A 25,421-nucleotide genomic window follows, 5' to 3' on the forward strand; every position below is an offset into this window, starting at 1 on the left:
GGAATGTCGAATTTCCGTCACAGGCTCAGGGATGTGCACAGGAGATAAACACCCTCCACACGTATGAACGCCTAAATGTTGCTCATAATAAGGTACAAGATTAAGGTTAAACAAAATAATTATCCCTGCAATGACAAATGACGTATCCTCCAAGTTAAAATGTGCTCCGGGAGGTAAGGCGCACTGCCAACTTTGGCTTTAAAAAAATCACGGGAAAAAAATCTGCGTCTCATAACCAGTATCACAATAATAATAATATGTATCTATACCGGAGGAATCCGATGAGCTGCAAAACTATTTTTCACAGATCTCCCGAGCATGTGTGATTCACGAATATGCGTGAGAAATTCGTACCATCAAGCATTGTAAGTGTAACGTAAAAAAAAAGGCAAGTCTTAAACGTACAAAAAAACAGCTAAATCCACACGTTTGACCACCCGGGAGCTGCTTTGTATTAGGACAAGTATTCAAGTAACAAGAAAATGTTGTCATCACAATTAAGCTCACTCCTTCACTGGCATTTTCCATCGATCAATTTATTGAGCCACTTCAATTGTCTCCCCTCACCTGTACGTGGGCGGAGGGCTCCCCTGCGCCTGGCAGTTGAAGACCACCTTCCTTTCTGTCGATTCCACCGAATACATCACGTCGCTGGGCTCTTCCACGAACACTGGCCCATGCTGCCGGTTTTCCTGGGCTGCAAAGAAGAAATAAGATGTAAAAACCGGACGATGGTTCTACACGAAGCATGCCCGCCTCCTGCCTTGGTGCGTTTGTTGGCGGTTTGCCGTCGAGCGGTATCGTTTCGTCTGTCTCAGGAATCCACCCACCCCTACCCCCACCCCATCCCCCCGAAGACTCAGTGCGCGAGGCAACAGCGTCCAACTTCACGAGCGGGGTAGTTTTGTGTCGTCAGTCAGTCGACGTTTTCAAAGAGAAGGGCGAACATTTAAACGTACGGATACTGGCGACATTCGAAACGTGTGTTTGGCGCCGTGTGTCGAAGTGCATGCAGCATTGTGCTGCGGCGTACACTGGTAATAAGGTAATTTACGATGATTATTTTTTTACTTAAAACTTTCGTGACTGCTGTAATTTATATTATTTGGTTCTTTCGGTAAAGTCACGTAGATTGAATTTTTTTTTAAAATTAAAACCACGACGACGACCGCTTGTGCTACGATCAAAACGTCGTGGTTATTATTTTTGTTATTATTATTTTCTATCTACGTGACTGTACTGAAAGAACCAAATAATATTTTTTTTATATTGTAATTTTAATGAATTGAGCTTCGAGGGAGGCACAAACTCTTCAAAGGTCACCTCAATATTGATTTAGCGCTACTACTATTACGTCGGAGTGCATGGGGTCACATTGTTAGCTTATCACAAAGAGCATAAAATAATTTAAACAGTCCCCACTCATGCCTCTGTGCGATTGATCCTTTGTGTCGTTTAGTTCTTTTGATTTTCTTCCCGACCGTCTACCCATCCCCTTGTTACACCCTCGTTAATTTTGTATCTTCTACGCATTTGCAAAAAGGAAACTCCGCACCCATCGTCCGTGTATTTGACAGTCGCTTTTGGAAATCGTGGCTTTTTGAAGCAATTACAAAATAAAATAAATGAAAGGCGCAGCCCTGCAATTGCTTGCTCGCACCACTGCTGGCGGAAGGAAACTCCACTAGCGGGAGCTCTCGAGAGCTCCGCTCGAGGATGTTTGGCCTGCTCTTCCACACTGGCGGGATGTCTTGCAAGAGGTGGGTGTACCCGCACTTTATCGCACCACTCGTGAGCTGCCGGTCGACTATCTGTGGTGGAAGCCACTTATACCGGCTGGGTGGGTAGAGATGGGGAGGCGGGATTGAATAAACTTGTACCATTGTTTTAATTGCCGTGCCGGGAGATCGAACCAGTAACGTCTGGATCGCAAATCTCCTGTGCTCGCTATGACACCATGGCAGCGCCCCGTTTAGGCGATTGTTTAAACTAAAAAATATGGTCCTTAATGTGGAGGTGGCATGGTGACACAGGTCAGAGAAATACAGGCAGCACCACTGCCCTTCTGAGCTTGGAACGTGGTTAGAGTCACCCGTGATTAAACTGGGGTTCTCAAGTATAATGCATACTCTTTGGTTCTTTCGGTAAAGTCACGTAGGTATAAAATAAAACAAAACATTTTATACCTACGTGACTGTATGGATTCCTGCAGTCACGAAAGCTTCAAATCAAGATTGAAGTGTAATGCGTTTATAATCGCGGCCCAATGACCAATGCCTACATGAAACGTCACATTCAATGTGTGTGGTTTTTTGTTGTTGCGTGTGCATAATTTCGTTCAATTCCAGCCCTAAGAATGGACGACAAAAAATGGTTTATCATGTAGCAGGGGGTACGGGAAAGTGTGCCCCTGGTGTTTTCTCACAGAGGGCGGGGGTTTACAATACTCTGCAAGAGTCGCAAAGAGGATTCTCTGTCTCGCGACACGAGGCTGATAGCACAGTTGGAATATAATTGGAAAATTTTGAGCGGAGAACAAGTTCCAATTTGGTATAAAAGAAAAATCACTTGGAAGACGAATGCTGCACAATAGGAATCACTGCAGGAGAGGAAATGCAGAGCTCGGATGAGGCAGAGAGATAGCAAACTTACAAGGATCAATTCAACACGTAGGCTTTCGCGACCAAAATTATCCATGATAGAGGGGTTTTTTGGGGGGTTAGATCGCGTAAATATTCTATTTATCTTCTATGTACGATATCTAACCCAAAACGCCTATATATTATGGGTACAAGATCAACACTTTGTAGAACAAAGTAGTGACACCTGATATTATGTGTGCATATCTCATGATTATTTTCCCACAGATCATAATCTCAACAATCTCTGATGTCCTTTGTAACTATTATAATAATTAACAAGCCAATCGGAATTGGGCAAGAGATACAGAGATGAGAGTGGAATTAGAGAAGAGCATCCATAATAGAGGACTTTGAGTTAGATCGCGTAAATATCTAAATGTGTCGTTAAAACCCGCCACCACCCGACACAGCCAACTAGTAAGGGTTGTCACGTAAACAGAGCATGCCAATTCGTCACTAGTACAGCACACGGTGTGTTGGAGAGCAAAGCTTAGATCCAAGCTCTCCAATACACCGGTGTGCTGTACTAGTGACGAATTGGCACGTTCTGTTTACGTGACAACCCTTACTAGTTGGCTGTGTTGGGAGGTGGCGGGTTTTAACGACACATTTATATATTTACGCAACCTAACCCAGAAAACCTGTATTATGGATGATTTTGGTCGCGAAAGCCTCCCACGTGTTAAAAAGAAGAGTAAATGCATTCGTCATTCGCATTAACATAATATCTCAATTAGCCTTTAAATTTGGATAATGCACTTAATAATAATAATGACGTCAATCCACGATGGGATGAACGCCTTCCCATGCCATGTTGATAATGGCAGTTTGTTTGACCATACTTCACCACGCTGCTCAGAGCGGTTTGTATGCATGTATGTTGAACTTCTTTTGCACCGTACATAGCCAGCCGTGCAAATCTGAGGTTGCGCAGTAAAAAGGACAGCGGCACTAAATACAAAAAGCAGTTCTGAAAGAAATTGAGCTCTCAATTTGGTCACGGGACAGGAACGGGACATCTATGATCAACTCCGATATCGCTCGCCACTGAGGATAGCCGTGGCCCGGGTACCCACGAGGTCACTGGGATTCATGGCGCAGTCCGTTAACCACTGTGCACCACTGTTTGCCCATTTATTATATTACATTAGAATATATAGTGCAACAAAGTACACTATATATATCTTAAGTATAAACAACTTACTATTTGTAACCTAATTGCAATTCGTCTGCACGTCGGGAGGTTCCACGAAACGTGGAACATTGCAGCAACAATCAGCCTGCGGCTGCACCCAACTATTCAGAGCGAAAGTTGCCAAAGAGAAAGTGTGGTAATTATTTAGTTTCAACATTGTGGTTTCTTTTTAAACTGGATGTGCCGAATCCTCGCCCATCCTCTGCAGCAGTTTTAAGACCTCAATTCTGAGGGTTTGAGCGACTGACATGGCCATGTGGTTTGAAGCGTTCGTGACCGCAGGAATCTATACTTTTTGGTTCTTTCGGTAAAGTCACGTGGGTAGAAAAATTAAAATAGATCACGACGTTTCGATCGCAACACAAGCGATCGTCATCAGGTGGGACAACCACGGCAAGAAAAAACAGCAGTTTTTGACGATTGCTTGTGTGGCGATCGAAACGTCGTGATCTATTCTTTTTCTACCTACGTGACTTTACCGAAAGAACCAAAGAGTATGGCCATGTGGGTTAATTGATTGAATTTTCAGAGTTGCTGATAGTTGCTAATTTTGAAGTAAACAAAACAAATAGCTTACATACCTTTGTTCATATGTATCTGTGCTGAAGGTTGGGAATGTATATTGCAAATTATATGGCAATTATTTTTGTGTGAATTCTCTAAATAAAATAATCCATATATTTTTTAAGCAAAGCTCTGTGGTTTATTGGAACTATTCTTAGTGTATGGTATGCCTAAACCCCATATCATCTCCCTTTCCTGTCTATATCCTACTCCCTACCTCAGCCCCCCAGCTATGACCAGGCTTTCCCCTATCACTACCCCAACCCATATAACTACCCCTATAACTACCCCTACCCCTATCACTACTCCTACCCCTATCACCACCCCTATCACTATCACTACTCACAGCCCACTTAAATATTTTTTCACTTTGAAGGTTTACAAAAAAAACACTTTTCTTTACCTTATTTTCACACCTTCTGCATTCGTTAGAGGAGTACACGTCAGATATGAGATGGGGTTACGACAGCAGCCTTACCTACAAGTTGACTAATGAAGGCCAACAGGAAAGGGAGTTCAGTCTGTGGCATCATTCCGACTGATTTGCAGTGAAGGCAACGTCATACAAGTGCCAATTATTCTCTTGATTCTGGGAGTTCAAATCCTGCGGGGGTGTGGTGGAGGGAAGAGGAGAAGCAGCATATTCCATCAACATCGGCAAATTGAGCAAGCCAGACACACATTACAGGTAACATCAGGAGAAACACAAAAAAAGCCATGTTATTGAACGTTGCATATATCCTGAGGGTGTAGGTGGCCACTCAATGTCACGTGACAGTGGTTTCCTGTCCAAGTAAGAATGGAGGTATGCTAATCTTTTCAGCCAATGGTGGAAGAGCTGGAGTATTATCCTTCTTGGTTCTTTCGGTAAAGTCACGTAGAAGGGAAATAATAAAATATTAAAAATTAAACATAATAAAATAATTCTCACGACGTTTCGGCCACAACGCAAGCAGCCGTCCTCAGGTGAAGAACAGGTCTGTTCGGAAAGTCGCTGTCTTTCCGACAGACCTCGTCGTGAGAATTATTTTATTATGTTTTATTGTTATAATTTTATTATGTTTTATTTTTATTATTTTATTATTTCCATTCTACGTGACTTTACTGAAAGAACCAAGAAGATGAATCCCTGAGGTCACGAAATCTTTAAATCGAAATTTTTCCACTGGTTGTTCGCCGGGCTGATTTGGAACAAAAATCGCAGCACACTGGCCTCACAAGGCGTCTGAATATTGCTCAGAGCCAAGCAGGGCCGAGGGCAGGGCTGACAACGCTTTAATTTCGATTTGACGTCAGTCGGTGTGCCAACGACACCGCTTCACCTCTACGGTGGAAATCCCCTCAGGAATATTCCCTTCTTTCGGCTGCCAGTCCGTTGTTAGCCTTGGCCATGTGCCACCATTCCATGTGCATCTTGCGCTATCCAATGGGCCTTTTCTTTGCTCAAGAGTCATGATGACATCTCTCACAAACATGTGGTCTCTACTCCATATGTTTTTCTCATTGTCCTGCAGTGCAATTGAAAGCACTTCCCTGCGCTTCTTTGCAATGCTTCTCAGTATCCGTTGCATGCGCTTTGTCAATGCCTGGTGATTAAAATCGTTCTTATCTAGGTATGCTGCTTTTAATTTTTGAGCTTAAAAGCAATCACGCTGTCAAGATGCTGTTGCTGTTTATTTGAACCCCGAGCCAAGCCTGTGTTGCTGTGTTAAGGGTTTGCGAGAATAATAAACATTTCGCTTCTTCCCAAAGGGGCTTTTAAGCCTTCTGTGCCACCTGCGCGTGGCTTTCAAACATTTAGCGGTGTTATTTTACTAAAAAAAAGCGAAGCTGGAGTGAGTTGATAATGCAGCATCCTTCACAAAAAAAACGTGGCCGACGATAAAATTCGCTTTGGTTCAAGTTTCTGCCGTAATTTATTAATAAAATGAGGCATGGCTGGTGGTATGGCTACTATGCTGAATACTAAATCTCAAAACGTTTGTCAATAACATTTTTCAAAATGGGTATATATATATTCTAGATTTGAAGCTTTCGTGACTGCAAGGATTCATACTCTTAATTTTTTCGGTAAATACACGTACTTTTATTAATTTTAATTTCATTTTTTACCTACGTGACTTTACCGAAAAAACTAAGAGTATGGGTATATATATACACACACACATATCGCAGGTGATGTTTTTGGAAGTGGCCCTTCTTTAATCGTAGAGAAATATGTGTCTCTGCTATGCACAAGGGTTAGGGATAGTCGAGTACTCTGGGTAGCCAAAGTAAAATTACAGAACTGTCCCTTACGATGCTAAATGCTTTCTGTAAACCCACCCACAATTGCATGTGGGCTTATAGGCAACATTAATTGAAATTACCCTTTATCTCATAGCACAGGCTAAACGCCATTGCTCTAAAGGTCACCTGTTATATATATATCCCATTTATGGTGGCGCTATTCACAATTGAGAAGCGTTTTTTTTGTTACTGTGCTTCTACACGACTGCCAACTCAGTAAAAAATAAATAAACCATGAATGCACATTGTAATAAATACCCAAATAAATAATGTGCTTAATAAATTATTGTATGCTTTACTGGGTTGGGGGGTGGGGGAAACCGAGAATGAATGGGTGTGCGGTAATTTGGACAACACGATTGATATTCATAGCTTATCCAGCTTTCTGTATTCATCAGTTAAAAAAAAAAAACATGATTTGTGATTTCGAATTTATGGATAGCAGTTTGGTGCATAACGGTGTGAAAATCTATTTTAAATGGCACTTGGGTAAAAGGAGCTGCATGCATGGGGACTGCAGTTCTAACAAAGTGAGAAAAGCAGCTCTGAAGGCTTAGGGGAATGTCAATAAATCAATGTTCTCCTTTCTCCACGCGGTTTAAAGGCATCTTCGCACACACCACCTCCTCACGCTGCCACTTGGCATCGTCGCATCGAACAATCGGTTCATGACTCGCATTGTCGCACGGTTCTAACGTAGGTCATGAGAGACATTCAGGCGCTATTATCTTCAAACGTGGCGAATCTTTCGTCCCACAGGCTGATTTCGGCCAGTTGATGGGTTTATTCGGTCGGCTACATTTAACTCGCAAAAAAATGATTCATGGATGTAAATTCGTTGGAATAAAATGTATTAATAAATCTCCCATCAACAGGTAAATAAACGTACAATTTCAGGCAGTTGGTTGACAAATTGCTTACTGTGGCAAAATAAAATGTTCAGTGGAGTAAAACCAATTTCTATGTAACGTTATATATTCAAGATGCGACATTGTGTACGAGACATTACATACCATGCGTTGTAGATGACGTTAAAATATTTTAAATATATACATTCACCCACGCTCGGGTATGTCTCTGTATAAATCTACACTAATGACTGCACATACAGCCTCCAGGAAAATCCTCAAGGATACACTGGTAGGAGGTGCATAGTTAAGATGTAAAAATATACCTTGCAGTACTTAATTTTCCCTGTATCCACAGAGACGGCTAAGGATTGATGATGCCACTGGAATAACCTCAACGTGAACTGCAAAGTAAAATTTATATCAGCTGCTGGCTCATACACGCACAGAATTGGCTCCAGAGATGCCAAGCAGCCAACTGAGAGTTGAATTTACCCCAAGGAGGACAAGTACAATATTTTAACAATGCCCTGTGCAAGTTTAATAAGACGCAGTGGTTTGGTACTACTGCTGTAGCGTCCTATTTCACACAAATTGCCAAAGAACCGTTGCAAAGTTTTTTTGGCAATAAACAGACATTTTTGCAAGTAAATGTGTGGGGGGTTTCCGAGAAAATTTGGGCATATACGTGGAGATGTTTTTCCCCTTGACAATAAAAATGCAATGCGTATTAGTTTGATTAGTGCTGTGCATAAACACAAGCGTATTTCCTGTGCACCAGAATTAACAATATTTATTTCAATACAATTATTTTTTTAATGAAGCATAAGACAATATATATAATGATATGTAGAGCCAGTTATTACGTAGGAGATGGGGGAGAAACATTCCTCAAGACATATATACTCACTGATTTTATGTTTGTGGTGGGGGGAATTTGTAACTTTGATCTGCAAGAAGGATACACATGTCAGAGGTTTATTCCTGCCTCTCTGAGTTGGAAATGAGAGGTACTTTAAATACAGTGGGCAGGGAGAAGGTAGGCCCCTGATGCACTGCAATGTGAAATATTATCTAGGAATCCAGGTTTTCCCATACCATTTACCCAAGCAGATTCACCACTCCAAACCCATTATATGTTATGTAAAAGTGATTTCCCGGTCAAGTGGGCATTGAGGCTGTTGCTCATCCCCTCTTTACAGCTCTCAGACATTCGTAGAAATTCCTCATTCCTATGTCAGGGGTGGGTTTCTCCATAAGGCAACTTCTGTTGACTTTCCCAAAAAATGCAGGGATGATTGTCTCAGTCAACCCCCTACCAGAAATTTAACTTTCATCGCCTTCTGACTGATCACAAGCCACTGCCTCTATCACCCAATATACTTACGAGCTACCTGGCTTGATTAATTATTGTCAATTCTCATTATAATATTTTTTCCAAGGAAATTATGTGCTTGTTATTATTGCTATTATTTTACTGACGATGTAAGCAGAATCATGACAATTATTTACCCGGAAAAATCTCACTGAGACTCGAAAGAGATATATTTTTCAGGATGGCCCTGCTTTAGAATGTTTGGCTAAATTTCGTGAATTTGTGGAAGGGAACCAGAGTATCCGGAAAAAACCCCACAACACGAGGAGACGACACTGAACATTGCTAACCACCTCGCAGGACCAAGCTTACAATACCTGGAAAGCCCTGGATAAAATACTTACCAAGTATTAACCAGGCTTTATCTTAATCAGATTTTAAAATCTGATCTATTTAGGGCACATTTCTTTTGAGCCATTATCTGCTCAAATAAATTGTTTTGTCTCTGAATCGACAGTATTGCTGAATGTTTTTTTTTGTATTTGCGTGGCATTATCCATATCTCGCGCGCTTTCTCGCAGCAGTCCAATAAGAGAAAGTATGGAACCTTTAGCTACACGAACCGTTTAATCACAATAATCATCAACCATGGCCAATCCGCTGCTGGATGAAGGCCTTCCCAAACGGGCTCCATCTCTCACGATCCTGCGAAGTGATAAGCCACCGATCACCGACACATGGCCTGATTCCATCGCTCCGTCTCCGCGTTGGAAGGATTACATTTCTTGACTAATGCTTCAATTTTACTCTTGATGATTGTCTATCGTCCCTTAGACTGAGAGATGTTCTGCCCTACCTCACTTACCTTTTTTTTATCAATACAAATATATGTTTTCACATTGTCATTCAAGAACCCAGAATACAAAAGTAGATTTCAAAAAGAGGGAATTAAACAGCAGGCATTTTTTCAACAAACTCGGCGTAATGCACCTTCAAAATTAGGCATCGATCGAGGGCGTCTGGGCTCGCTGCCCAACTGTGAGTAGGGGTTACGATTGGGAAAAGTATATAAAAAAAAATATTTTATATTAAAAAAACACTTTTTATTTTATCAGGGAAGGCCCACTGAGCTATGTAGCTCTTTTTCAGAAGTGACTTGGCCACAAATAGCTCTACGAAGTGGCTCATGAGGTGGAAATTTATAGCAGCCAAATAATCTAAACGTACCTTGATTCTAAATGTGGAGGGAAAAACCGGAGGAACCTGGGAAAAAACCACGTGACCACGGGGAGAGACATGTAAACTCCAAATATACCAGCTTGGAGTTCAGGATCGAACCCACGACCACGTGTATACCAGGCGAGGTAGTTAACACCTCGTCACTGCAGCGTTTAAAGGGGAGGAGTGAAAATGCCTGGATTGGGGGTTGGGGAGGAGGAAGAACTGACTTTTCTTAATAGTTTGGAGGACTTTAAATTATATTCTCTCATCCCTGTGTTCCTCTTTATGCCCCTAAATATCATTCCAAGCTTGCATCGCTGTGTGCGTTACGCTCGGAATTAAATTGAAAGACAGAACAAGGAACACATGAAGACAGTATTTATGAACCAGATTTTCAGACGAATTACTTCCCCGCAAATTCAGAGAGACAGACATATACTGACACATGAAGAGTCGTATTTTATTACACGCTTACATTTAACTCACTCTGTCTATTGTTGTTGTTGTCGTATCCTCAAATCTTGTAACTCAATTTGAACCCACTTCCCAATGTGGCATCGACTGCAAACTTGGTATACTTATATCATACCGATGACAATACTATATTATATCATTAAAAATAAAAAATAAAACAATTTTAAACCATCTTTTTTATATGTTACGTTTCGCCTCGGGTTAAATTGTCCACGCTCAACTCACGTTGGCTGTAAATCACCAACGGTCCCTTACCTTATGGCAAGCCTCTTGGCCACTTCCTGGAGTCGTGGAGTTCTGCCATTACTCGTACGGTACATTTCATTAAAGCGTGTTTTTAAAAAGTATTTTTAAACATGACTTATTTACTCCGAATTGACTTGCACTTCATGAGGAGACATTTGCCCTCAGCAAGTAAAAAAAAAAGCTACGTGAGAGTAATTGCTTGAACATACATACATTTTAACCACTGTATGTCAACGGATACGTATTAATCACTATATGCAGGGTTCCATTTAAGTGATTGAAACATTTAACATATTTCACTATCCTTTGGTTTCCACGAAAACAAAAATACCCATCTCTCTTAAAGCACCACGAGCGAAATTTAACGTGTGAATGAACTTCCAATGGCGGGAAAGTAAGAAAAAAACGTGTCCAGTTTTACGTAAACTTTGTGCCTCGTAAGAATAAAAAACGCTGTTCGTGGGATGATGGCGATAGGCAGTGGCTTAGCAGTTCACAGATAGTGATGATAATATCCTAACTATCGGTGGCTTTGAAACCAGAATGGACGGCCATTGCGATCATAAAATGGACGTGACTCTTGTCATGAATGAAGACGACGAGAACCACCCCTTTTATATTGTCCAGACGTATCCAAAAGATCTTCCCCGGCATGTCAGCGGTTTCAAAGAATGGACAGGTGTCTTAAGTGCCGCCACCTCAAACATGGCGATCACTGCCACGAGTTGACCTGCAGGCCGCGTGTGGGGAGGAGTGGAGTGTGGAGGTACGGGTGTTCTCGGTCCATCCAAGATGTGTGGCCAACGTGGAAGGGCAGCCCACAACACCGATCTAGAGAGGGGCTCTCTAGAGATCCGTAGAGTGGACGCCATCGTGCCAGCAACTGTCATGAGCAGGCAGTTGCAAGGCTTCCTCTTTATTCAGGATTCAGTATTGAGCTTATGTCGCACCGTACGTAGGCAACTGTGCTAATCGGAGGTTGCGGGGGAAGGACAGCAAACTAAAGACAAAATGCAGTTTTAAAGAAATTAGTTTTCAGCCTAGATTTAAAATTGCATATTTCTAGTGGCTCCCTAATAGCGGAAGGAACAGCGTTCCAGACGGTCGCAGAAGCGCATCTGAAAGCGGTGACCATCTTTGTTCGATGTCTAGCCAAACGCTGCTGCGAGGATGAGCGGAGTTCGCGAGACGGTGGTTTATGTTCCTTGACGAGATCAGCACGGTATTGTTGTTCATTTGTGGCAAGCACTTTGCGTGTAATGAGTGCGACTGTATAATGTATTCATTGAGCAACCGGAAGCCAATGCAGCTCAGCGAGCACTGGCCTAACATGATCGGATCTTGCAGTACCCGTCACAACACGTGCCAGCGAAGTTTGTACGCAAATTTAACCTTATTATTCAAAAGCCCTACAGTGTTGTGAACCTTGCACCGCATTTAATTGCATTCTGAGGTCTCCCTTTGGCAAGCTGTTTGTATCTCAATGGGTTCTATGCTAGTTAAATTTTCCACGTGGTGTTGTATATGCATCATGTGACTGGTGAACGAAAGGTCACCTCACATTTCATGTTTGTTTTAATTGTGTATCCCTTGCCACAAAACGAGCGATATATTTTTATATTGCCATCTATAAATAAAACATGATTTGCCATTCTAATGCTTCCATTTGTAATATTTACGAATTTCAGTTTGTCAAGTAATGTTGAAGTTCAATTGTACGTCTATTTGCATTATTTTAAAAGGGGAATGCTTTAAATCTAAATAAAATCGTTGTATCGTAGATTTTTCATAGCATTTACAATCATATCAATTATTTCATAAGTTATGCTAAGGCTGCAAAACGAATTAATTTCGAAACTTTTTTCTTATTACAAAATGCCAGACAGAGTAATTGGCGTATTCGAAAAATGCAGGATTTATTGCAATGAACATCACACAACTATCTCCGTCATGCCAATGATTCACTGCCAACAAGAGAGATGCAGATCAAACCTACGGAGTGGCTGTGTGCAAATAGGCAGGGCCATACAATAATATCTCACGACACAGTATTTTTTTTTTTTACAATAAATGCTGAACGCTCAACGAAACGGGCAAGGACGCGATCTGATCTTGTCTCGTGCATTAGGCTCTGGCTCCCACTCTGTGTTGTGCATGGCAAAAGCCTGCGGTGTCCATCACTTAATTGGAGTGATTTTTGTGCCAAATTCATTTGACATTACTGGGAGGTGGTGGTGTGGGGGTGGAACTGCTCCTCAATCAGGAGCTTAGGGTTGGGGTGGGCTGATGCAGTCTGCTAAAACATCAACGCTGCCCTCCACCACCCAACAGCCAATTAGTAAGGTTTGTCACAATAACGAAACATGTCAGTTCGTTGCTAGTCCCGCACACCGTTGTGTTGGAGAGTAAACCCACAACATCGATAATTCGAGTATGACTTTTCACCGGTAATTACTCTTTTAGTTTGTTTGTCCCATCTGAGAACAAAATAATGACCATAACGCACACAACCCACCTATTTTCACGAATGCTTATTTTACTCCGTGCGAAATGTATCGCCTTTGGGCAAAAATAAAGTTAGTTTGAAGTAGTTTTTTTTCAACAGATACAGTGAAACATTTGACACCATCTGTTCTTGCACCGTATTTCATGGGTGGTGATGATTACAATCGACAGAAAGTCACGCAGGTGTACATTGCAACATAAACACGGCAATGTCTAATATGAATATCATTTTTTTATTAAAACTATGTTCGGAGGCTCTACAATTATTACTTTTTGTTTACATCACCGAGACCCGAAGTTCAACTGTTTTGATGTTACCACAATTTATGTTTAATAAATGTAGAATTTAGTTGCTGGTAACTTGCGACGTTCCAGGCAAGGAATTGAATGTGTCCGAAGAGGCCACCCGCCGGGGATAAGAGGAATTAAATCATGTCGCGTGGAGGTGTTGGGTGGATCATTAAACATTTTCAGGATCGTACGAGGTGGTGGCGGTGGCTTGGGGAGGCCATCATCCAGCAGTGGATTGACCATGGCTGATGATAATGATACTTAACTTTCAATGTTAGATTTTTTTTCCACAAACGAATGCCTCCTATTGCTAATTATTTCAGGGAGTCTCGATTGGTTTAAACAATTCTCCCCCTTCTCAATTCAATTCTCGAATTATATATACAAAGGATGCTTCCAAAAATTTTAACAATGATATGGACTATCATTAATGGAAACAGAACGAATAATACACTGTAAAATTATAACAAATGTATGTTAATAGCTTCAAAAAGTCAAAGAGTCTCCACTTGTTCACCATTATTGTCAAAACGCCCCTGGAATCTTCTTCAGGTGGTCTCCAGAACCCGGAGGCACATTTCTTGTGGTATTGTTGCAAATTCTCAGAACTGTTAATATTTTTTTTGAAGCACCCTGTCTTTTAAACACTGTGGTAAAATGTAGCGACATCGAGAGAATTTAAGTGGTCACTTGACCCTATTACATTCAATTTGTATAAATAAAAAAACTTCCATTTTTTCACATGCAAATTGATTCTTGTTTCATGAGATTAAGAATCTCTTAATTGATGAGTTATTAAACTGCTGGGCTAGATTGCATCATCATTATCTTCATCAGCCACAGTTCATCCACTGCTTTAACGTTTCCCAAAACTGTCACCACGACTCATGATCCTGTGATGTAATAATCCACCCAGCACCTACGCATGAACGATTATCACCTGCTCCATCACCTCATGAGACGTCCTCTCGGATGCCATTCTATTCCTTGTCTGCAATGGCAGAGCCAGGATTTTCAGGTCGGGGGGGGGGGGGTGGCGGGGGCAACCCCTCCAGCAATGAAAACGTTATAGGAGTTGTTAGTAAGTAAGGACTTGTCCCTTGATTTTTATTCGACGCGTGTGCGGTGATGGCGCAGCGATCGATCGAGGGTCGAATTCGAGCCGTGTGTGATCGGCATCGCGCTCGCTGAAGGTGTTTGCCTTCAGGGAAGTCGTGTCATGTATACGTAACTGCGCACAATTCTGTGAGTCACTTATAACTGCTTTGCCGTTACTTTTGTCCTATCATCTCATAGAGTCCCTGGCACGTAATAATATGCTACGCAGTGGCAGTGGGGGTCGCAAAATGCCGATTTATTACTAATAAATCCCAATGATCCGATCGAAATGAGGGATTTAGATCAGATCATTGGGGGGGCACGTGCCACCCTACCCTCCCACTGGCTCCGCCAGTACTCGCCTGCCACAAAATGTATTATTATTGACCATCGGCCATTGTTCCTAAAAGTGACATCTGTTACCTGGTGAAAAAAAAAAAAGTTTTGTTGATATTTTTTTTTTGTTTATCTCCTGGGGTTGGTTGCATAAGAGAACTCGCGTGAAAATCCCCCTTTAGTTTCCATTGCGATTAAATATAAAGTCAGGTAAATGTTCACCAAAGATCTTTGTAATGCAACTGACCCCAGGTCTGCAACTTGCCGTGGGTGCTCTTGTGCAATTTTATAACCGTTCGCAAAAAATGCCGGGTGGCTGTGACACTCAAGCCTCTCACTTGACAAAAAAACAAAACAAGAAAACGGGGCCAAGTTGGTGAGAACGTCTCAGCGGCCAGGCCACTAGGCGACCTACACGGCGCGCGTGAATGCAGTGGCGTTATACTCCTTGACGATCGCGTTCACTGCCACCAAACCACGTCAGGCTCCATCGCCTCCTTCTGCACGGATGTGGATAATAATAATAATATGCGGAGCGACGATTATGCAGGCATTATGCATTTTTGAACATTGCCCAAAGAATGATAGAGGAACTTGTCAATACAGTGCGAAGAGGCGCTTGTGTGCTTTATTTGCTTCATTACGCAGGGAGGCGGTCGGTATTTTTCTGCATTAAACAGCTGCCCGTGAAGGTGAAATGGGCTGTAAAGCATGCGCCGACCAAATCTGGTGAGGATTACGGAGGGAGGGAGGGTGGGATTCTGTGCGTGATTGATATTCCGTACCGCAGTGCCATGCCTCGTTGTAACTTATGCCACGGAGAGACTGCTGCGGTTGCTGAATAAGGAACAAAGTGACTTTCTAGAATTCAGCAGGGACCCAGCCCATGAACTGTGCTGTACTCTCCATGTTCACCTTTAAAGAGGAAAAAAAAAACATGTTGTGTTACATGCTTTTTGAAGGCACGAGAAAAAAGAAAAAAAGTCAGTGATTCGCCGCTCAAAATTAGTATTGAGGCTGTGCTAATCTCTTTAAATCTCTGAGCGAATGGTCGAAAAGTCGACATCTCTATGGCAGGGGTGAGTCTCGCTCCATAGGACAAGCACTGTTGACTTCCTCACAAAGTGGCACTCATTTAATTGACCCCAGAGGAATGATGGGCTGAGTTAACCCCCAACCAGACGAGATTTGGCAATAGGAATTTCGTTAAGAGAGCCAGTGTTGGTACGATGCTTAATAAACTCAAGTGCGAAGAACTGTCTAGCGGATACAGAAAAAGCCAGATTAAAACACACAAGTATAAAATCGACACTGAACAGAGTGCTTGGACTGAACTTGTGTTTTCAATAGCCAGATAACTTTAGTAGATTGGACCGTGGTAAATAATATATATTTAAAACCTGTAAATTGCGATGCAGGAAAATACTGACGCACATATCGTGGAGCTAATGACATTATGGAGGAACTTACAACCAACGTAAATATATTTTTTTTAAATGTCATTTAAACAAATGTTGACCTGTGATTATCTTCAGCTTATTTGTTTCCATGTCATACATTCGTGTTATGCACATTGTTGTTTGCCAACAGACAGCGGTCCACTGTACATGGAATCAAGCTAAACTCAACCACCACTTGGATGTTTAACTGGCATCCGTTTGATCGTGGGCTGCTCGCTCTACCGTTGAACCCTGGGGCTGGAAACTCCACGCGCGAGATGGAAAACCGCAAGACGCTCATGGTTTTAGCCGTGCTTAAAATAAATGTGTATCCTAGAACACGTTAACAATGCATCGAAGAGATGAAAGCATGTGTAGCAGAAGCTTCTTTTTGCTGCACATTGCTATGCATATATATAATTCATCATATTTGTTTTAGAGGAAATTTTCTTAGGCTTGTTGTACAAAAATGTATTAAGCATGATGGAATAACTTTAACAACATGGTTTTAAAATTTTCGTAAATACATCATGAGGGTTATTTAAATGCGTGATGGATATCATTTTTCTGTTCATTTAGTTTTTTTTGCACAAAAGGACACTCCTTCAGTGAAAGCTGTTCTTCAACTCACGCAAATTGTGACAATTGTCGCAGTGGAAACTGTCTTTCCACAAATGTTACGCTTTTATCACCATAACTTAAACATGTTGGACTTCCCGAGCACATTCTATATTTGATACGTTTTCTTTAGACAGGAAAGCCTCACTGAGTCTCAAAGCCCTTTTTTCAGGAGAGTCCTGCTAAGTTATGTTTGCTGTAGACAGCGACGTTGCAATGTCAATTGCCATTTGAGTAACTTGTAGATATTTTTTTCCTAAAATTTGGCAACTATGAAACCATGACCCCCGGCGCAAATGACCTACTCATTTTCAAATAACTTCCCAGGATCTTTAACATCGACAGGGAGCATACAGTGTGCATTGTTGTGGTTAATACATCCGTCGTGTTATCCGGGGAGGCTTCGTGGCACAAATCCCGCAAAAACCTCTGCACAAGTGGCAAATTCGCTACCTCTCAGCAACTACGTGTCGGCAGAGGACCTTTCTTGCTTCCGGTAAAGCGCCCCTATCTTGGAGGAGTGAAGAGAAAATAAAAGTCCAAGAGAGAGAAAGAGAGTACTTTGAATAAAGGAAATGTCCCAAAACACCAACATGTACATCTCAGCTCTCGTGCCTAGCTTTGAAACATGACGGACGTGATACGTCTGTAGTGGTAACCGCGTGTAACGCTAACAATGCCCACTACACGTCTGTAAACACCAACTAAATGAACCTTGACGTTAGTCCACTACCTACCGCCTTCCAACACTCCGTGTAACTTGATGGATATATGTTTTAGCGGCCGAGGCGTGTAAGGTTATAAAGAACAGCTCGGGTAAGTCATACATAAGAAACAACAACGTGAAGGTTTAAAAGTGAGTAATGAAATAACCAGCGATGACTCATTGCTCCAATTTGAGTAGGGAATAAAATGTATACTCGGTTTGCCGGTCTCGTTCGATGCATTCAGTTGGTTTAAAACCAGTATTTAGAACGTGATGGCATTGGCTTCATCATCACTTTTCTATAAACGGACTGGCACATGCAGTCCACGCGACTTCCCAGGAGAACTCATCTTGCGGGAGCTCAGTACTAGCACATTATGATACGCTGCCGATACATTCCAAATATTAAATTATACCAAAGTATGACGAATGGGAAGACAAATTTCCGGCCTCCATAAAAAAATAATCAGGAGTATCCCGAATTTAAACTTTTGACCAATACCATTGACGAGCGTTTTGAATTCACGTGGGATTGAACAACGCTGGCCACACAAGTCCCACCAGACACACAGGGGCTCGGAATACAACTGACATCTCGTTTTAGCACACTTGGCTACGTACGGTGCGAAATAAGTTAAAGATACATACATACAACTCCATATGTGCTGTGTAACTGGAACATCTGAACAGGCCTTCTGTCATTTACACTATAAGACCTCCTTTACCAGTGACAAAATATAGTAATAGGTTTTTACGCCTTTTGGCGTCATCTGGTCCAACACCAATTGAGACTAGGCTTTAATAAAAGCTGTCTCGGGTGTGGACCAATCAACTTCAAGGACAGTGCATATCATTATCATCATCAGAGTTGTTTCTTTTTTTTGCATTTTGACTGCTTGTGTTGTGGTTATTGCAAACATGATGCTTTGTATAAAGGTGTCAGTTTTTGTACCAGTTGAAAGGGTAAAAGCCTATTACTAGGCCTTCTGTCATTAATCTCCTGGCCACCTCACAGGCCCAAGCTTAAACACGTTGGCAGGCCCGTGCTGATCATCCATCCAAGTACGTGCCAGGCTCAACCCCTGATCACATGTCTGCGGTCTGAATAGATTGTGTACATCGATTTTGTGATAAATTATACGTGAACATTTTGAGTGTTTGCCTAATGCTGGATGGTCTTTGCAAACAAATTATAATTATATACTCTTTGGTTCTTTCGGTGAAGTTACGAGTTAGGAAATGAAATTCCTTTCCAGCTCAGACCCCACTTGCTTGCCCATCGCCACATATATAACCTTGTTGTAACAGCTCTCTCGCTGGTTCAGCAGTTCCACTGCTGGATTATTTTTTTACACCTGAGGACGACCGCTTGTGTTGTGATCGAAACGTCGTGATCTATTATTGTTTTTTCTACCTACTTTGACTTTACCGAAGGAACCGAAGAGTACGAATTCTTGCAGTCACGGAAGCTTCAAATCAAGATTAGAATTATATAGTTGAACACGTCGGCTTTCGGGACCAATATCCATAATAGAGGTTTCTGGGTTGTATCGCGTAAATATATTATAGACGTGTATATAAAATGCCACGTTCAATTTCCCTTCTCCATCTTTCAGCAGCTGTGACCCGATGGCGAACGGCGATGTGGGTTGCGGTGAAGGTGATGTGATCGTCGGCAGTGAGGCTATACCTGGACTCATCGTTGCCTTGCACTGGAAAACTCGGGGTAGACTCTGGCGCAACGTGATACGACAGCCACAAAGCTGCCAGTGGAAGTAACATATTTGACACGGCAGCAAGCAGTGCTAGAACAAGCAGATACGGTGTGTCTCCTTGTTTGGTCTTGAGTCCTTAAAACAAAAAGTGCACGTATCTGTAGCCCGTGTGAGCTCACCCGTGTTTAATCACACGTACAATTGTGCACTATGCTAATAGCTGCGGTTAGCCAGCCGCGTTTTTATTCAATGTTAAGTGAACGCAGTGGTGACCAGGGATAGTACCCCAAGCCCCACATGCACGGAAGAGTACGGAACATGCCCTCGATTTAGATTTGGGTGGACTCTGTGCTGAGAGATTGAGCCACAGTGTTGTGACGTGCAGGGTGTGTGCCTTGGTCGAACTTGCAGATACGCCAATGCCCTTCGGAAGAACACTTTCGCAATCACGTTTTTGCCGTTCCACAAATCCCTCGTGCTCAGCTGTTGCCGATTCCTGCACACAACGCCGAGTCCCTGCACACCGCGTCCGAACTTTTGTCGTTTGCATTGTTGTTGTTATCTATTGAGCCGACCTATCCCCTCGAGTTAGGATTCGTGGGAGGAGAGGGACAGGGCGGACCGGCTACACATTTAGCTTTAAATTGTGCACAGTAATGGCTCAGTGACAGCTGAGAGCAAAGATGCTGCTGGACCATTTGGGGCCCTAAGCAGAAATTATATTCTTGGGTTCTCTCCCCCCCCCCCCCTCCTTTTCAATTCGCAAACTCCGAGTGAGATGACAGAAGCGATATAGCCAAGAGAATTGATTTAGAGATGCGAGCTTAATGTGGACAATGGATGCAATGAGCGCAGAGAAGAGAGATACAGACGAGACAAATGGTTAGAGTGGTTAAACGAGAGAGGTGTTGACAAGTGACGGAGATGGAGTGAGATGACCGGATAGAGCTTTAGGCACCATAGAGCTGGGAGATGATTGATTGTTACGTCAATTGTGTTTTTGGGAGATGATTGATTGTTACGTCAATTGTGTTTTTTATTTTTTAATGATTCATAATTAGTTTATTTTGGGTAAGATCATCGTGTGGATATGTCGGTTTATAACTATAACCCTTCACCACCCGGACAGAGCCAATCTAATCAGGTCGTGACGTGGACAAATGTGCATTATTATTTTTTCAATGTTTACTGAGATGAGAATTCGAGCAGATGGTTGGTGCATCCCTTTTATTTTTGTTATTAAACCAGGAGCCCTTAAGCTGCTCGAGGCCCTAAGCTTCTGTTAGTATATTCATGCCTAGAAGCAGCACTGGCTGAGACGATAAGTATAGATTGTCGGCAGCGGAGAGTGCAGGGGGAGTTTAGGCAATGTTAACAGGCGAACAGTTGCATTATCTACAGGTTTCTGATGTGGTAGTGTGGGTGCAAAAGTTAGTCCAACGTATACTTATGTATGCACGTGGAGCTTCTTTCGCACCGTACATAGCTCTACGCGCTAATCGGAGGTGCGGTGAAAGGACAACAACATCTATATGCAGTTATCAAGTTGGTTATTTGTTCATTTGCTTGATCTGTATGCGAGGCGATTGACGGTGTCAGTAGAATATAGCAGAAACCGCACAGGGAACGTTGCACGTCAAGGGCGTAGATGGCGCCTTTGCCGGCGTTTGCGTGCGGGTATGGATCGGTCCTCAACGACTTGCGGTGTGATGGGGCTCAGGCAGAATTCCATTCAATGGAGATGTGGGACTTGTATGGGGAGTTGAAGTTTGTTTCCCATAGTTATGGAAGGAATCGGAAAGAGAGGAATATCTAACAGAGAATGGCTTTATGACTTAAGAGATTAGTGCCAGAACAATGTGGCACTACTCGAACATATCGGCAGAAGACGGAGGAAAGTGGAAACGAATGATGAAAATGTGCAGCGGATACCTACGGGATATCTGCAGATGGATCGCGATCATCATGATGATGATGGCAAGCACACTCTCTAAAGTCCGAGTGCTAGACAAAGCTGTTGGGCCACATACCCTGGCTTGCACATGATTCAAGTGGTTGCAAATGAAAGATGAGCCTGGCAATTCTAAAAGTTATATGGCAAGACACAGAGTGAGCCTGTTTCATTTGGAAAATTCATATACTCCATAGAGGCATTCTATCCACGTGTAAAGGAGAAACCAGGCGTTTAACTTCAGAAGGCCTGTTTATTGTAGCCAGTTACACAGCACATATGGAGGTGTATGTATGCATCTTTAACTTCTTTCGCACCGTACTTAGCCAACTGTGCTAAAACGAGGTGTGAGTTCTATTCCGAGCCCCTCGTTTTTCTCCTGCCTGCTCCTTGTCCATCTGTCCCGGGTCTTCTCTATCCATCGTAGCCCCCTCCCCTTCCTGGCCAATCAATAACCGTTATGGGCCAAACGAGTCTGTAACCGACCCTCCGTGAACTCTTGAACCCCGCCCTTCAAACTCTTCTGCCCAATCGGGAATCTGCTGCTCACGGCCCCATCTATTGAGTGCACATCCGGTGAGTGTGACAGCATAGCCAACGGGGACCCATAGGCGCTTCCCACTGAGTCACGAAGCTGTTAACCCCTTTCCCATCAGTTTTTCTTCCGATTCCGGTCCGATGACGTACGTGCCGATGACGTACGTGTACGTACGTGTATGTCATCGGAAGGGAATCGGAAGAAAAAGTGGAATAAAAAACGTTGTTGGTACCTCTTTAGGTCAGAAGCCTTAGCAAGGCTCCCACAAGGCTATGCGGGGAGGGTGCACGGCACAGTTTGGTGCCAGTGATCACAGAACGCTTTGGTTCTCTGCGGTGAGCAAAATGTCTTGAAAAACAACGGGAACTATGCCTCTATGAATAAAATCTATGCTAACCACTTGCGTCTTCCGAAACTCAGTGGTGAATGGGACACCCACCCTGCAACTTGCAGAGGTCTCGGAGCGGGAAAGGGTTAAACTGTGTTGTACACAGGTGGCAAATATCATTAATTAATGTGATGCACTAACGGCATCCCTTACATTCTTTGCTGCAGAGCACAATGTTATTTATTAAGCCGCGGTGCGGTCTGGCAAGCTTGTCATTACATTTACAATTTATTATTTTTGCGAAAGTGTCTTAAAAAAGTTATCGTGAGTGCCAACCAAACAATGTGGATAAGCCCATTGTAGGTGAGTTAACAGAAAACATTTAGCATTGCAACCGACAGTTATTGACTAAAATGTGTAAAGCTCATCTGCGGTGGATTAAGTGGTACATTAGCTATCACACATCCAGGCTTGGCAGAGAGTCAAGATGCTTGGGATGACTTAGTTTCAGCTGTAGTGGCATACCCTTATTTTAATCCATATTTTCATACAGTCTAACAATTTTGGGGGAACCTGACAGTGGAATTAAACTTAATTCTAAGTTTACAATATAGGAAAGAAAAATTCAGTTGCGTTTATTTCTCTCCAAACAACAATATCAACCGCCATTCGCCACTAAGTGGCGGTGACATCACCAACGCACCTGTGCCAGGCTAGTTGCACTTTGCGGCTATTACTTTAAGCGGAAAAGAATCGCTGGCAAAAAGGGCACGGGATAGACTGGGGTGTTACAGGTAACTGATTGAGATGACTGACAGATACACCACTCATAATCTCAGTCAGGTTTTTTTCAGGTACATACGCACACCAAATAACAACTGTTTTCCATTCGCTGATTCCTAAGTAGCGGTGATGTCACCATGGCAATCAGGCCGGGCTAGGCGCACCTAGCCCGGCCTGATGCAGCCCTGAAATGACTTGATAATGCCACTGCTGGCAAAAAGGCCTCCACTGGAGGGTGATTAAGAGAGGCCCCCACCGCTCACCCCTCCCCCTCTTAAGACATCGTGGTCTATTCTCAAGGGCTGTATTGATGACATAAGGTTGGAATACAAAAAGACACTTCATTGACATCGAGTAGGGTTTCCACCTGCCCGGCAAATTGGCATCAGTGTTCACGTGGCAGGAATGCATTTGTTCCGAGTTCGAGTGGTTCTGTGTTGAACTCAAAAGCTCAGACAGGAGGTCATGGGAAGCAGATGTTATAGGTTAACTTAATCGGAAGACTCCCAGGTGCGACTTTCTGTGTTTGTCTGCTTGACTGCTCCGCTCACTTCTGTGCGGAGACATTTGAGAAAATGTCTCCGGTCACCCACAGCAGCATCTTTCACAGGCCACCTCCAGAGGGCAATATTGACATCACTGGTTCCAGTCATCTGCAAGTCCACTCGTATCCAAGTCTGTATCGCATCAGCCTTGCCCATAACCCCCATGTCTACCACCAACCGTAACCGGTTGGGGCGTGTGCTGACTGGGCACGTTGCGCCCCGTGACCCGGCCAATAAATCGCCTTCTGCTGGAGAGGCCCACTGATGGGACTCTATCTGGGCCGCTCACGCAATCTTTGCCGAGATAAACCCAGGATAGATTGCGAACAAGCCGGCCTGCACGTTTCGTGCACGGACATGCGTGCACCAACACCGCGTACGCGCACACACACAAGCACGCACGCACTACAACGTGCTCTTCTGATTTCAACTGCATCGTTGCCTATTTACAAATGCCCATTATTAATACGTCTAGTTCAGTTGAGTTAAAATTGCGCGCGTGATTTTTACGGGCAAATATTTCAATCGTTTGCGATCCCTTGTCAATCAATTGCTGGTCGAAGGCAACTCGACGTAGAAATACAGATGTACGTTGAACTTCTTTCTTAACTGTATGTAGCCAACCGCGCTAATTGGAGGTGCGGATGCTGTATCAGTTATGGGGGTTTGTTTGACCATACTTACCACGATGGTCAGAGCGGCTTAGTGAAGAGGGGGGGGTGCCAAGACCATTTCTGATACCAGTTGCCAGCAATGTTTGGCGTTCCCATGAATTTAAACGTTTATTTGCGCCACCAAATCTACCGCATGTACGGTTTCATCATCGTCATTATCATCTCCATAAATCACCGTCTATCATCGTTATGCTAATGGCTGAAGTCATCCGCACGCCTTCACCATCTCCCATTATTATTCTTTGGGTCTTTGGGTAAAGTCACGTAGATATTTTTTTGACCTATCTACGTAACTTTACCGAAAGACCCAAAGAATATGAATTCCTGCAGTCACGAAAGCTTTAAGTCACGATTTCATCTCCCATTGTTTACGCAATGTAGCCATCCACCCAGCATCTACAAACGAGATTATTTCACTGCTCCATCTCCACAGCATGGTTTTCCCTTCGACGCGTTCAATTCTCGAGCTACGTTACCAACTTTTCAAAAGCAACCTGGCCACAAATGATAACTCAACGATGTGGATTTTTATCACGTGGACATTTATAGCAGCCAAATACTCTAAACGCACGTTTTTTTCAAAATGTGGAGGGAAAAACTGGAGGACCAAGAGAAAAATCCAAACGACTACGGGGAGAACATAAAAACTCGAAATATATTGCAGGCGTCAGGGTTGGGATCGAACTCACGACCAGGTGAGGTAGTTAACGTATCTCCACTGTGGCCAGGTCGCTCCTGATAAAGGAGCTTATAGCTCAGTGAAGTTTACCAGGTAAAATTAAGAAAACATTTTAAAATATTTTATAAATATATATTTTTGTGATTTGTTTACCTTTCCTATACTTTACACTCCTATCATGTTTTTGTATTGTTTGTTGTTGTAACTCTCTGACCTGCCCCCACTGGACATCTGTAGCTTCATAGCTCATCGGATTCCTCCCAGTAAAAATTTAAATCTTGATTCTGTATTGGGCTGCCACTCCGTCTTGGTGATACTGAGCATCACCCTCGTAGTTCCGTTGTCCTGCCAACCATTCTTAACTTTTGTTGTATTTCTAAATGATGTCTGTAACCTAAACTGTATTTGTTTTGTTTATCCA

At 42.9% G+C, this 25,421-nt stretch overlaps 1 protein-coding gene across 1 annotated transcript in view; it reads right to left on the reverse strand.

Annotated features, from left to right (window-relative positions):
* LOC144731717 (contactin-4-like) overlaps positions 1-25,421 on the reverse strand; it is a 151,097-nt gene that overhangs the window by 95,421 nt on the left and 30,255 nt on the right. Inside the window, exons 2-3 of the mRNA XM_078612904.1 lie at positions 4,880-5,005; positions 568-697 (exon numbers count right to left, since the gene is read on the reverse strand). Coding sequence (XP_078469030.1) covers positions 568-697; positions 4,880-4,934 — 185 coding nt within the window. The 5' untranslated portion in view covers positions 4,935-5,005. The remainder of the gene's footprint in view (positions 1-567; positions 698-4,879; positions 5,006-25,421) is intronic.

Source organism: Lampetra planeri, chromosome 40, assembly GCF_965212315.1.
Source record: "Lampetra planeri chromosome 40, kcLamPlan1.2.h2, whole genome shotgun sequence".
In the NCBI taxonomy this organism is placed as follows: domain Eukaryota; kingdom Metazoa; phylum Chordata; class Hyperoartia; order Petromyzontiformes; family Petromyzontidae; genus Lampetra; species Lampetra planeri.